The 14270-nt window shown below is 44.2% G+C and overlaps 1 protein-coding gene across 8 annotated transcripts in view; it reads left to right on the forward strand.

Annotated features, from left to right (window-relative positions):
* BCL9 (BCL9 transcription coactivator) overlaps positions 1-14270 on the forward strand; it is a 30054-nt gene that overhangs the window by 5751 nt on the left and 10033 nt on the right. For 5 of the 8 annotated variants that reach the window (XM_066208266.1, XM_066208232.1, XM_066208254.1 and 2 more), the window contains exons 2-3: positions 9468-9550; positions 12564-12870. In XM_066208266.1, the coding sequence (XP_066064363.1) occupies positions 12818-12870 (53 nt within the window). In that variant the 5' untranslated portion in view covers positions 9468-9550; positions 12564-12817. Of the gene's footprint in view, positions 1-7635; positions 7729-7775; positions 8094-9467; positions 9551-12563; positions 12871-13291; positions 13642-14270 lie in introns of those variants that run through there. The other 3 variants (XM_066208250.1, XM_066208242.1, XM_066208257.1) reach the window with 3 other exon arrangements.

A 14270-nucleotide genomic window follows, 5' to 3' on the forward strand; every position in this document is an offset into this window, starting at 1 on the left:
CTGCATCAGTTTGCCAAACTGGTTTGCTGTTTGGCCATGGGCACATCAGACAGTGTGGTGCAGGGGTGGGAGTAAATATTGGTACCAGCAGTTCTCTAAGCTGGCGTTGCTGCCAAAAGGAATGCTCATCTAACTGTACCCCTAAGAGTCTGCTAAACTTGCTAAGTGTTTTTTTTACACCTGTTTGTTACAGCTTCTCTTGCCTGAGAACAGTTCCTCCAGCTTACCTTGTTCTTTTTGCCAAAAATCATCTCTGAACATACATGCAAGGTATGAAAAGAGAAGCCCTCTTTAGGAAGCTGTAAGCAGGGCCAACAGAAGAGTGTGGTGGCTTCGCTGTGGAAGAGTTTCTGCTGCCTCAAGACTTTCTGATGATACAGAACATGTAGATAAACTATTTAGTATGGTTGCAATTAAGCAGTGAAACTCACGCTGTGAGAATCTTGCTGAGGAGCAAGAATTCAACAAGAGTTAAAAAGCATCAGATGTCTTTAAGAATATGAAGAATATTCAATTATTGTAATCAGTGACAGTGGAAATTTTGGAAGAGGTATTAAGCCTGTGGTCCAAACCTTCTTTTTTATTCTGCTCTAGCAGTTGTGCTTCTATATTGGGAAAGGGAGGGATGGAATAGCCTGTTGTGCCTAGGTTTGCTGCAGGGTTCTCACACTCCTGTCTGGAAACTTGGTTGAGAACCAGTGTGTGAGATGTGCCATAGGCTTCTGGTTGGACCCTGGTCAACCATCCTGAAATCTGGGGTGAGTTACTGAACTGTGGCTATGGTGAAGTGAACTGCTGCTTCACAACTTTTTACATTTTCTTTACTCCTACTTCTCTAGGTTGTTCTTATCTGTTCTTCTGCGGAGTTGAATCTGAGCACTCTGGTTTTGATCTACTTTGACAACACTAATTGAATTTATTTTAAATACGCTTATGAAATTGCAGTTAGCTATGTCTGAAGAATGAATGTTATCTCTTTAGAGAGATCCCTTTTTTTCAGACAGACTTAAAGGCAGAAATGGGATTTTCCTTGTTTAGCCTCCAAGAAGATGCTTGTGGAATAGGGAAGGGAGACGAACAGTGGAACTGTGAGGTGGTTGGCCTGTTTGTTTTTTAAAGCCTAGGCAGAATCAATGAAATCTTTTAAAGGAAGGAAAAAGGAAAGCGCCTTTTACCACTAACATGATTTCTTTCAACAAAGAAAGATGGAGCAATGTCCTCTGAGATTTCACTGAAAATTGGGTGCTGTAGTCTTGAAAACAATGCTGGTTTTAAGTGCTCCTTAGTGGTACAGATGGCATAAAGAGTGGATGATATACACAATAATTCAGCTGCATATGGAATCGAGGGAGAACTTGCTGTTTTCTGTATTGAGTTCAGAGCAGTTGTTGTTCAGGAACAGATAGCCACACAGCTGCCCGTTCAACTCCTAGCACTGGCAATTACTCTGAGCTGGGTGTCTTGTTTTTATGGCTGTTTGGCCTCTTAAGAAAGCAGTGCCACTGTGTTTTTCCTCCTTGGCTTTCTGGTGGGGCTCTGTCTGCATCGTAGCAGAGCAGGAGAGCTGTAAATCACTGACCCACCTTGTCACTGGATGGTCTCCCGTGTGCCTGTGGTTGTCCTCTCTGCCTTCTGAACAAAGGGTGCAGATATCTGTTTCACCTTATCAGCAGGGTGGCTGGGGCCCATGGGCCCTTTTAAAACCAGGGTTGCTTGGATTTGGTGGTGAACTCGAGAGCAGAGCTTGGCTCTTAACATGCCTGTGATTTATCTGCTCGACCATGTTACTTACGCTCTACAAATTGCTTTAAGTCTGTGAGTCTGCCCGTGTATGTTGTGTCAAGCTATCTTTGCCACCTTTGCAGTGTGTACAGAGTTGTGAAGACCTGGACAAAAATTCTAGTTTAGTGGTTCACTGATAAAAACACTGGGTGAGATCAAGCAGTGCAGACCATTTTTCTGGTTGCTCAGAGCTCTGCTTTCTGCATTTTGCTAAACTGACTCCTTCAGGTGTCTTGATATCACTGTTCCACTGCCTGTGAAATGGCAATGTTTTATCGATGTACCAATCTGGATTTGTTTGAGGATTGATTAGAAATGTATTTGCAGTGTAATATAAAACAAAGCTGTAGCCTGTTGAGGTGAGCAGCCACAGCCCCAACGGGGACAGCTGCTACAATGGACAGCTGAGGCAGCCCTATGTATGGAGAAACTCTTTTCAGGACTTCTAGTGGAATGGAAGTTTTCCACCACATTTTATATGTATGTATGAGAAAAAAAAAGCAAAAAAAACTTCAGGTCAAAATGATTTGACAGCTCGTTAGCAGGAAAACACTTTCTTCTGCCTCTTGAAAATAATAATTTTATATATATATGCATATATACAAAAAAAAAAATTAACCTTCTTGTGGTTGGGGGATAGAAGGTTGAAGCTGTCAGGCAAATAGCCACCATCCAACAGAAATGCTTCTGAATGCTTTAGTGAAAGCCAGCTTTGATTTGACAGTTATGAGGCTTTGAAAATAGCGCTGTGTTTATACAGCACAGTAAATACTTTGAAGTGCGTTAGGCTGTGCTGTACATGCGTGGCTAACTAGAGGAATATTAAATGCCTACATCTTGTGTGGAGTGAGGGAGGATCCTGCAGCAATTGGAATTGCATGCTCCTCGTACTTTTATAAGATCGTGTCAAAGCACTAGATTTGATAATAGACCTGATTATACAATTGCTTAATTTCTTGTCAAAATAACAGTTTTACATGCAGTGTTCTGAGATCTTTGAGGTGACCTCATGTTATTTATCAAATGTCAGTTTTTCATCCCAGCAGCTTTGATATAATCATGTAGCATCGTAGAGTACTGTGTACATGCAGTTTTTGCTTGCTGGAGCTCTTTGAAGTGCTTTACTCCTTAGAAGAGTCATTGCTGTGTGGAAGATCCTGCTTTTAGTGGCTGGGAAGCCAGTATGGAATCACTGCACTCAGTGAGACTGAGGGTCGTGCTGCCTTTCACATGCCTAATGTGGGTCTAAAATCAAAGTAGTGAGGGGTTCAGTGCACCAGGGACAAGCACACCCTGGCACACATTTTACCCGCAGTAAGCTGCAGGGGATGTAGTAACTCTCCAGCTCTGCTCCCGTGGGAATGCCGGGTTTGTGGTGTTGAGCTCCCCAGGTGCCTGAGAGCAGCAGGAGGGCTCGTGTGAAGGAGCCGAGCAGAGGGGAATGGCTGGTGGTGGCAGTCCTGGATGAAAACTGGTCTGGCAGGCACTGCTGGAAGGAAGTGATGCTCAGGAGGGCCTTGGAAAAGTGCTCATTTGGGAGGAGAGAGACCACAGAGCTGTAAAGGTGAAGGTTAACATGAAGGAAAGTGTACGGCTGGCCCCCAGCAATTCCGACTGGTGTCGTGTGTCATGTCCCCTTGCAGCCGAGTGGGGAATTACTGCTTGCTGTAGCACTGGGATTTTCTCAGAGGAGCTCTGTCCTGTACTGACCCATCCCAGCCCCACTTAGCTTATGAAAACTGACAAGACTGCAGCCCAAGGAGTTATGCCTGAGGATTGCTTCTTATCTTTCATTCTGGAAGCCTGTTGAAGGGATGCTGAAAGGGAAGGAAAAAGCACTTGGGTTTTTTTTCCATGCTAAACTGATTGGTGACTTATTTCTCTCCCAAGCCTTTTGTTTAAGCGGTGTGGTGTAGAAGAACAAACTTCTGTCTCCTTGGTCCTGTCTCCCCACCCAGTATTTCAGTGTATTTTCCCCCAGCCCTTTTCAGCAGATTAGTTTCTAGAGAATGGACTGCTGGCAAGCTTGACACAGGTGTCTTTTACCTGTGATTGTTCATGCTGATGTCCCTACTTAAATTTTTGAAAAAATAAACCCAGAGAAGTAAGGGGAAAGAGATTGCCTGTGGCTTCTCCTAACTCCTGTAAAGTAAATGAAGTTTTGACAGAAGCCAAAGCTATAAAAGCAGGCCATGGAGGACTCTCATTACCCACTGGACTCCTATATGCAATGCTAACTGATGCTATTAACTGCTGACATGCTATGGAAAGCTGCAGAAGCCTGTCATACAGTAGGGAAACACTATTAAAATGTTTCTTGAAAAATCCCTTATTGCTGGAGCTTTTGATCTCTGTCGGCGTTAACAATAGCTGGAACTCCACGGCAGCCCGGCTGCCGCTCAGGTAAGCGACGCTCCACATAGGGAGCTCCAAACTCCACTTGCAAAGTACACAGACTGCTCCCAGCACTGCTAACAGAGGTGGAGCTGCGGTGATGTTGGCAGCTGCGCCGGGGCTGAGCTGAGGTCAGCGCCATGTCGTGACAGAGTGCGCGGCCGTGTCACCGTCGCCCCGGCTGACCCGCACCTGCCAGTGCCACTGCTGAGGCTGAGATGGCAGGAACACCGAGGGGAAGTGTTCATCATGTTCCTGTACAGAAGCAGATAGCTGTAGCTTAGGCTTTGAGGTTTGTTTTTTTTTTTTTTTTTTAAAGAATTTTTCTTTTGGCTTTTTCCCCAGATTGATTTCTGGAACTGTGTCAGAATCTGCCAAGAGCTTCTTCCAGTCCCGAGTGAACCAAGTAGTTCAAGTGTTTTTTACATAATAGCAGATGGGAAATTGGAAAACTCTTGGTGTTTGTCTGTGTACACCTTGAATTTGATCACCAGCATCCAAAAGTGTCTGTCTCCTCCACAACTTTGGGGGAAGGAGTTGTAACAGAGTCAGAAGCTGTCTAGGACAGCCATGCATCCCCACTGGATTAATGATGCACTGGAGTGTTGTTAAATGCATTGAAAATAAAGTTTAACGGACATGCAGTTGTCTGTTTGACAAGGAGTCTTAGTGTTATTCACAGCTCTTAACTTGTGAGAGTAGCAGGCAACATGTCTGTTGCAAAAGACTATTTTAGAATGATTTTTTTAAAGTACCTAAAAAGACTGATTACTTATACAGCCTTTATATCATGGCTACTGTTTGTTATCCCTGTACTTGTCAGAAGGAAGAGAATAGTTGCTAGAGATACCATTTTCTCAGAAAAGGGGATAGTGACATGAGTAACTCATAGAACACTTAATTCTCTGAGCCTTTGGGTTTGTATTGTGCTTTGTCGGTGATTGTCTTCACTGCACATTTTAAGGATGTAGAGCAAAAGATTGGGTTTTCTGTGGCCTTTGTTGTTTTGAATGGACTTCAGGAGAGATTTGTTCTTTGGGAAAGGTCCACGTGTGTGGTGATAGGGGCTTGGGGAAGTATGGGAGGAAGGGTGTCTGTCCTGTCTTATTTGAGAGACGTGGATGGGCAGGCACAGGTAGGCTCAGCCGAGCTGCATTGTGTGACCACACTGTACTGCATTTGCATGGGCCTGATTAAATATTCTTATGGTTTCTGGGAGACTTATTCTCTGGTTCTAAATTCTTCCATTAAATGAAGCAACTCGAGGGAACCTCTTTCCATGTAATGGCATAGAATCTTGCATACCCTTTCCCTGTCTGTGTCTGTTGGTCTTCAGGGTGCTAATTTTAGGTGAGACTGTCTTTGCTCAGCCCCTTTCTCTGTGCTTTGGGCCTGGAGGTAGTTGTGGGCAATAACGGATTCATTTTGAGTTCAGCAGAGAGGTGCTTACACACCACATGTGCAGGAGAAGGTATTTTCCCTGTGGAGGTTGCAATACTGCCTGGTGGCAATTGTGTAGCCCCCACATTTGTGTCACCTCAACTTTTTTTGCTACAAGTTCTTGATTATTCTGTTTATTGAGAGTAATTTCTGGTATATGACTGTGAGCAGAGAGATAATGCTGTGCAGACTTTGGAACAGCAGTGATTTCTCTGATGTGGTAAGATGGAATTCTCTGGGAGACTGTGAGAACTTTGTGTATCATTTTTTACTGTTATGACATAAACACAGGAAAGTCCATACTATTTCAGGATAACTTAGGACCATCTAGAAACTGATGACTGACTGAGAGTTGCTATCTAATCACCATAGAGGAACAACTTATCTCTACCTACCCTTAGGTATCCAAGTTACGTATCTGAAGGTACCTGAGGTATTTTCTGCCCTTGTTTTAAAAAAAAGGGCAGAGGGACCTGGCAGAAGGTGAGCACAAATGTATTTCAATAAGTGCAAGTCTATCCATGCCTTTGCTATCAGTCAGTGCTGCCTCCTTTGTGCCAGTGAGCACATGGACACCTGGTGTCCATGGGATGAAACAGGAAAGTTGTCTCCTGAAAATTATTCATATCTTATCTGGAGTTCGTTTTCAGCTGTATCGCAAGTGCTGGAAGGGATAGAGTTGGATAGGCTGAAGCTGGTTGAAGTTGCTTTCCTGGGTCTAGTACAGAGGTGGTGTGCAGAAGGTAAGGTTGTGTTCTTGACAGACTATTTGAATGCTGATGGGTTCAATCCTAGTAGTGTGACCGGCATGTGCTTTATCCAATCCTGGGAAAAGATGAGGAGGACAGCTTTTGCTAGGAGGCAGATTTAAAGGTGTATTTATTAGCCCTTGGTAGGGAGCCCTGTCTAGAAATATGGACTGCTTCAAGGGATTGAAGTGTCTTGTGTCTCTATATCCTCAAGTGTCATAGGGAGATGTGTGGGGTGTAGAATATTCATGTCACTTTATCTATTTGCTTTTACGTGATCTTAAGGAAGGCTGACAGCTCAATAAAAGCTTTGACTAACACTTCCTGTGTCCTCCTTGTTTCCCAGTTGCACTCCTTATCAACAAGGTGTGTAATCAAGTACTTTATTAAACAGCAGCTTATTAAAAAGTAACGTGCAGCACAGCTGCAAGTGTGTAAAATAAGCAAATGCTCAACACAACTGGTAAGTGCAGCACGTGATGAAAGCCAGTGGTAGCTCTTGGGTGTAGTGGAGTCACCTTTTGCCAGTGCAGCTATTCTCCCTCTCATGTGGTTGAATGAGGGTCTGAGAAATTGGAGGCGCCCTCCCAGTAAAAATGTGCTGAAGGAGCGCGTTGGCTGATTCACTGCCTGGCCCCACCTCTCAGGTCACACAGGGAATCCACTGATGGATGCACTTGCAGAAGTTTGCTTCCTGGTGGCTGTCAGGATCAGTGGTTGCTCAAATACCTCCTGCTGCTGCTATTCTTGATTCCTCCTAAAGCTTCTGTTCTTCCCTGAGAAATCTCTTATTCCACTCTCTCTCCTTCCTTACCCACTCCACTGTCACAGACACAATTCAGGGTGCAGGCTCAGCTTGCATTCAGAGTTATCATTTGTTTTCTGCAGCAGCGAGTCTCCAGCCTTTTTTCTTTTTCCATGCTGATTTTGAGCTCTCACCACCCTCAGTCCAGCAGAGACTGACAGTCTCAGAAAGGCCATGGGGGGAAATAGCAGTGTGCTCTTTCTTGTATGCAGAGAAAGGTTTCTTGCCTTTAATGCTTCATGTCACAGTCAGGCCACAAGTCTGATACTTTTATCTACTTGGTATGTCTTTATTTCATCTCTCCACATTCTCCTTCTCAAAGAGGGAGAAAAGACTGAAGTGAATCAGTGATAACTGCAGCTGCTCCTGTCGGAATAGCCATAGTGCTGTGTACCTCCAAGTACTTGACCACTTGTCACTATCCAGCTTCTTCAGCTTAAGGCCATAAAGTAGGAATTAGCTAATTTGATTTTTTTTTTTAAACTTTCTATTTGCAGTACAGTAATATGGTGGCTGGTTTGCAGAAGTACAGGGATGGTCAAAATATTTAACTGAAAGGTAAACTAAGATGTGCATTTGCATCTTGTTACTCTGTGGCAGCTGCTTTGTGTGCTTGCTCTCAGCCTTTTGCTATTAAATTCACTGTGAAGCAAACTGCCTTGTGCTGACAGGGCTAAGACTGTGCAGGTGAGCAGCAGAGGTGGGGCACTAGGGAGTGGAATAACAGTGCAGTATCTGGGTAGCCTAAAAGATGGATGGAGCGCCTCTTGCAGTCTTGAGCAATGGTGTGCAAGGCTGTCCTTCCCTTCCAAGCTGGGATTGAAGGTTTCAAGGAATAGAGCTCTGAGCAGTGTTTATGATACATTCTCTCCATCGTAATGTGTACTGGTGTTCACTTTTTGCTTTCCTCTTCAAGGGAAAAGGTGATTTCTGTCCCTGCTTTGGTAGAGGTGTGTCAGTATTGGCACTGGCACGGCTTAGCCTGTATTGTTTCGTTGGGTGGGGTGGGGGAAAGGGGAGAGGAGATGTAATTGGATTCAGGGATGATTGTGCTGCTGTGGTGAGTTTTACTGGATGAAGCAGCTTGTTGCGATAGGTGTTTGTTTCAGCTTCTGTCTGCAGGTGTGACTTGGCTAGATAAGGATGGTCTATCACGTTGATGATTTCATTGTTTGATTTGGCTGGACTGGGTGGAGAATGTAGCTGCATTGTTTGGGACTAGCTTTGTAGTTGGGTTTTGTGAAGTGGATTACACGGCAGCACATTGCTACCTTATTAAGGTGAAGTTGCAGTAGATAATAGTTGGAGAATGTTGGAGGGAAAAGAATATGCACAGGCTTTCACAGTGCATAACTAATTGAGCCTCCAGCACCTGTGTTTCTGTTCGGATATCTGGTCAGTAGAATGCATTGGGATTCCACAGAAAAATTTTGGTAGTGGTTTCAGTTTGCAGTTGTACTTTAACTGCAAGGCTGCCCATGCTGTGTAAATAGCTGAGAGTGCTCTGAGATACCATGCTGGCCCTGACAGTGTGAGTGTTGTCTGGATTCATACTGTTCTGGCAGCCTCTACAGTTTTCACAGTGGGTGAGGGAGAAGCTGGCAGGTCACTGTTCATTTTTTTTTTTTACTAACCTCAAATTTACCAATAAGCTGCTCTTCAGAGCCTACATTTCCTTGTATTGCCAAACTTTCAGGCACTTAAACTTGCTTTGGATTCCCTTCCTCCTGTAGGGTATGCAGTGAGGTGAAGTAGAAGCTGCCAGAGCAGAAGATGGTGCTTCCTCCTTCTACAACCTGCCTGGTTTTCCCCTAGATGTGATTGCCTGGCTTTACCTGATACTTGATGTTTCTGTTTATACATTGTCTGGCTGTGGAGGAGGTTGCATATATGAAGCACAAGGGTTTGGCAGGAGTTGCTGGGCACATTGTGAGGGGAAGGTGAACCTTTGAAGAGAGATGGGTGCAGAGAGGAGAAGGTGACATGTCCAAGCGTTGTGCCAGCTTCTCTATGCACAGATGAGCTCATGGGAATCCAGCTGGCTAAACATGGGAGTAAAAATGCTAAATAGGTCTGCCCTATTTCCCCTCCGTTGGCAGCATGGGTCTTCTGAGTCTTTTAGTCTGATGGTGGCTTCTTCGGTGCTGATACATCTTTCCAGGCTGAGCAGAGGCTTCCCCTTGTTGGTGGTTCAGAGCAACTTTTGATTTCTCTGCTTCTGTGGTTGAATGCATGAAAGGAGTGCACAGCTTAGCTGTGAGTTCTTGTTGGTGAAACTTTTCCTCTCCTTTTTCCAGGTGACTGTTTTTTGTGAGACAAGTGGTTTGCGACTCATGGCCTCCACGATGAGTACTGCAGTGTCGTGACACCAGGGGTCTTGGTAAGCTACTTGTTGGAAAAAAACAAGAATCTATAATATCTCCACAAATGCAGATCCATCTCTTTTGTCTCTGCAGTTGAAGTTTGAATTGATTTAAAGCCATCCAAATTGTAGGCTGCAAGCAAGTGAGGTGGGGATACATTTTCACCTGTTCTCACCTCCTCCTCTGAGCTTGTAATGGTAGTGATGTGGTTACGTGATCAACCAGGTCAGGGGGCAAATCCAGCTGAACAGAAATTCCTGTTGTTTCCCTTGGGTTAGTTCCCATTTAGATCTTTCCCTGATGTGGTTGGGAGAGGTGGTGAGAATGAGTAGCCAGCCGAACCATCCCTTTTCTCTGCAACCTTTGCCTGCCAAACCTTAAAGCCATCCTGAAAATACAGTCTTGGATGTAGCTTTCCAAAATGTCTTGAAAAGTGGTTTGACCATTCACTGTCACTGACCCTACCTCTAATTTTAAAGCAATGATATAGGCTTTGCTATGGCGGGCAGACTCCAGCTGCAAAAATGCATTTCTGTAGAGTTTTTGCATTATTGAACCCTAGGTTCCCAGGAATTTATATGCTAGAAGTGCTTTGAGAAAAATCATGAGACATTCCATTTCACATTATAAAAGGTGGTGCATTCCCCGTGTGCAGAAATAAGAAGCTGAGAAAGTTGAGTTGCTGTTGTTCCTCCAATGAATATATTGATGTATCCTTTATAGCTCTCTCTGGTAAGAATAAATTTAAACTGAAATTGGAAAACACAGTTCCCTTACACAGCGCATCAGTTCTAATATATGGAAGATGTGTGTATATAGAATAATAAAAAAGGAAGGTTAAAAAATTGGAGGGCTCTCCTCCCACCCCTGGGTGAAGTACTTGAAAGTTTGGTCAGGAATACCATGTAGCCAGTGTGATTGTGATTCTTCTCTTCATGTTTTCTCATTGCACTGTGCAAGACTGGGACTCTTGAGACAATTCTCATCTTGTAATAAAAGGTAACATAATGTAGAAATATCCAAATGGAAAAGCAGAGGATGAAACAACCAGAATACTTAAATTCATCATGCAGGCATCTACATCCTGCTGTAAGCATCTAGCTCTGTTCACTTTCATGCTGCTACTCCTTTTCTCCATTTGTTTTTTTTTTTTTTTAACCTGGAATTCACTGTATTTTCAGTCACACCTTCACCTTAAGGGGGGATGCTGAAGTTTTGCAGAGTTCCACTGACTTTTACAGATGTATCAATCCTATAAGAAAGCAGAGTTGGGTGTTGTTGATAATGTTAGTCTTGTTTAACAAAACAGACATAGGAGCCAAATTTGCATGTAAAGATGATACATTTTAGCTATGTGTGAAGAGGTTCTCTCCCCTCTTTAATCTACCTGTATAGAACCAGCTGTAATTGCAACATGATAGTATGAGCAATAGTGATAGGGTAACTCCAACATTGTTCCCAAAATCAGTGGGATAACCAGCTAATAGCCCCAGAGAGGCATGTGGGTCCTCTGGAGTGTGTGACTTAGACTAGAGTTCATGTGATTATGCCTGATAAGAGGCCTTTTAAATGAGACATTTGCTGCAGAAACATTCCCCACATTAATAGGTTTGTGCAGCACAGTGGAAGTGAGAAGAGGGAGTAGGATGACTTCTCTGGCTCATGAAAGAGACGTGTGGTAAATAGGAGAATTTTTGGAGGTGATGCAGAACTTCATACAACTACTGCAATGTGGATCACCATCATATTAAACTAGATGATTGCAAAGTCACTAAAATGTATAATAGCACAACCTCTCAACTGTACAAATTTGGGGAACTGGAAAACCATGGTGATCAATACTACCAGCTGCTGATAACTCTGCTTGGCCAGAGGTGGTCATAGAGTGCCCGTGTCTTAATCCTCTGGTGTCATCAGCACATAAGCTAATTTTTTGTTTTGAAATGCAGTTTGAACAGTAATTTCTTCATAAAATTCAAGACACTCCCATCCTAGTAGGATTTATTTAGTTTCATGTGGTATATCTAGGAAGAAACTGCTTCTTTGATGCTGAGAAGGAATATCGAGAATATTTACATTTGAATAATATTTAACTAGCAATGCTTAATACATTAACAATAAATCTTGGTTAGATTCTAAATTAAGTGGATTTGCATCTGAGTAGGTGAGATGAACAGGAGAGATTTTGTTGAAACATAAACAAGACAGAAATTTGTTCCAAAATAATTTAGCCCAAAGCACGTAAACAGTAATGTTCAATAGCTTCCACCTCCAGAAACAGCATTAGGTGCCTTATTGCCTGCGTCATGCATATTGTTTCTTAGAAAGAAGCTGAAAAAGCAGCTGCTTTTTTGTGCCTTTTTTTTTTTTCTCTTTTTAAGCCTCAATAATCTGTAGAGTGTTGCTGAGCAAATTTAGATGGGTACAACTCCAGTGCTTTTTTGGCCTTTCTAATAGATATGATGGGTGACTAACCACTTGTGTTTTCAGAGTAGTCACACAGAGCAGTGGCTTGCAGGTGGCCAGGAAGGCATTTTATTTTATTTTTCTCCCTTTGTGCAACACTTAGCACACATCATTGAACATATGTCTAGGTATATTGGACCAAAGAGACAGAAGATTTAAGTGGAGTTTATGTCCTTAAGAAATATCAGATTACGGCCATTCACAGGGGAATTTTGGGCAGTTAAGTCTTGTTGGGGATTTGTACTTTTGGCTTCCTACTGACTTGCTGTGAGGTGTCTTTAGGTTGAGCACAGATGCAGAATCAAAGCGATCAGATACAAGGTGCTTCCCTGTTTTTTGACTCCAGGATGATTTGCTGCGGACAAAGGGAAGATGGCCTCACTGCCTGTAAACTGAATGGCCAGCCAGGGCTGCCTCTGGTCTGAAATACACTTCTGTCTGAAAGCTCTTCTGTGTCTTCTTGGGAATGGGGGAAGAATTGCCATGCATTGCTTCACACCAGACACATCTGCTTGGGAAGTTCCTCATTGGTTTTCTGTTCTCTCCTTGTGGGGTGGTTTGCAGTGTGCCCTGGAGATGCGAGACTTCCCCTGGGCAGCAGGAGGCACGCATCTAGAGAATGCTGGAGCTGCAGGAGGGAAGTGCCCAGTGCAAAAGCAGCGAGGAGCAAAGAGAAAAAAGGCAAGCAGGCAGCCAGCACTGAGAGAAGCGGGTGGCAGAAAGTGCTTCGACGCTGCCTCTGGCGGCACGCTCCCCAGAGGAACTTGACGAGAGCCCATCTGCGTGTGTGTGAGACTGTGAGCTCAGGATTTCTGTCAATGCATTCCAGTAACCCCAAAGTGAGGAACTCCCCGTCAGGCAACACACAGAGGTAAGGAGAAGAGCCTACAGTCAGCTGCTGTGGGTTGATGCACATTGCCATCCCTGCTCTGCCGCTGGAATAGCCCAAGAACCGGGGCAATGTGGCTTCCCAGTCCCTCTGTGCTCCCGTTGGATCTGTTGAGTACCTGAGCAGTGGCTGCACAGTGCTGGTGGTCCCCCTGTTTGGAAGGCTCAGGATGAGCTGAAAGCTGTAAACCCATGAGGCGTGGATTCTCCATTCTTGGTGCTCTCCTCCCTTCCACTAGGTGCCTGGATGGGCTGTAGGAGAGTAAACCTGCTGTTTCTAGCTCAGTTTTTTTTCCTTCATCCTCTTCTAATTATCTGTTTCCCGAGGGGTTGTTGGGCAGCAGAAGGTCTCTCTGTCTGTATTTTCACACAAAATGCTTTCTCCATATTATTGGCTTGAACAGCCTGGAGAACTGATCAGCTGAACACTGAGATCCTCTGCATCGGTCACCTGCCAGTGCAGCAGGTCAGCATTTCTTCTCCACTAATTTGGAAAAGGAAAAATATGAAAGCAAAGCAGTGTCCAGGGACTTAGGATGGTTCTGATTGACAGCATTCTTGAGTTTGATTATTTACTCCTAGAGGTCATCTGGAGCTTAACAGTGTTTCAGAGGGAATGCTTCTGAGTCAGATGTCTGTCCAAAGGAAGAAACAGCTTGTGTGAGTCCCACAGTGAGGATGCTAGCAAGCACTGCCTGTTGGAAGTGATAGTGATGATGGGAAAACACAATGCAGAAGATCCAATAGCAATGGAGTAAGTGGAGGGAAGGGGTGCCTTATATCTGTAGAACCCAGAGAAGCAAAATATTTTTAGGATGCAATTTGCTGAATGGAGGAGGAATGAAAGACTCTAAGTCTCCTTTGGCAAATTCATCTGCCCCATTTTGCAGGAGTGTGCTTGGAGATGGTATCCTCCTCTTTCCTTATTCAGGGGCAGGTTGTAGCTGGTTTAATTGTTTTCACGGTCAGAGGTTGGTGTTTCTCTGGCAGCTCGCCCCAATGTATGACGAATGCTGCAGTAATGCTGGGTTTTCCTTGTGCTCCCTGTAGAACTGGATAGGGAGGTGCAAGGGAGGGGGTGTGGGGGGGTCTGCTCTGATCAGAGCTGCAGCGTAGTTGGGGTACAGGAGAATGGCCAGGGGAACTTTAGTGTGCTTTGTTTGTTTACTCTGAGCTGGTCTTGGTGTGAGGTGCTTCTCCGTGCACATAGAAACCATTGTCTTTATTGACAGAAGCACCAGAGGTGGGTCCTCATGTGACAGCAGTTTCTGGGATCTGGCAGGTCTGTGGTTTGCCCTGGTGCCTTCTTGAGCAATGAGATCCCATCTTGGATAATAACCCTTTCAGGGCATGTTCAAAAAAGCACCTGCATGACTCTAAGCT

This window comes from Chamaea fasciata, unplaced genomic scaffold, assembly GCF_029207755.1.
Source record: "Chamaea fasciata isolate MVZ Bird 193981 ecotype frontalis unplaced genomic scaffold, bChaFas1.0.hap1 SCAF_2, whole genome shotgun sequence".
Taxonomy (NCBI): domain Eukaryota; kingdom Metazoa; phylum Chordata; class Aves; order Passeriformes; family Sylviidae; genus Chamaea; species Chamaea fasciata.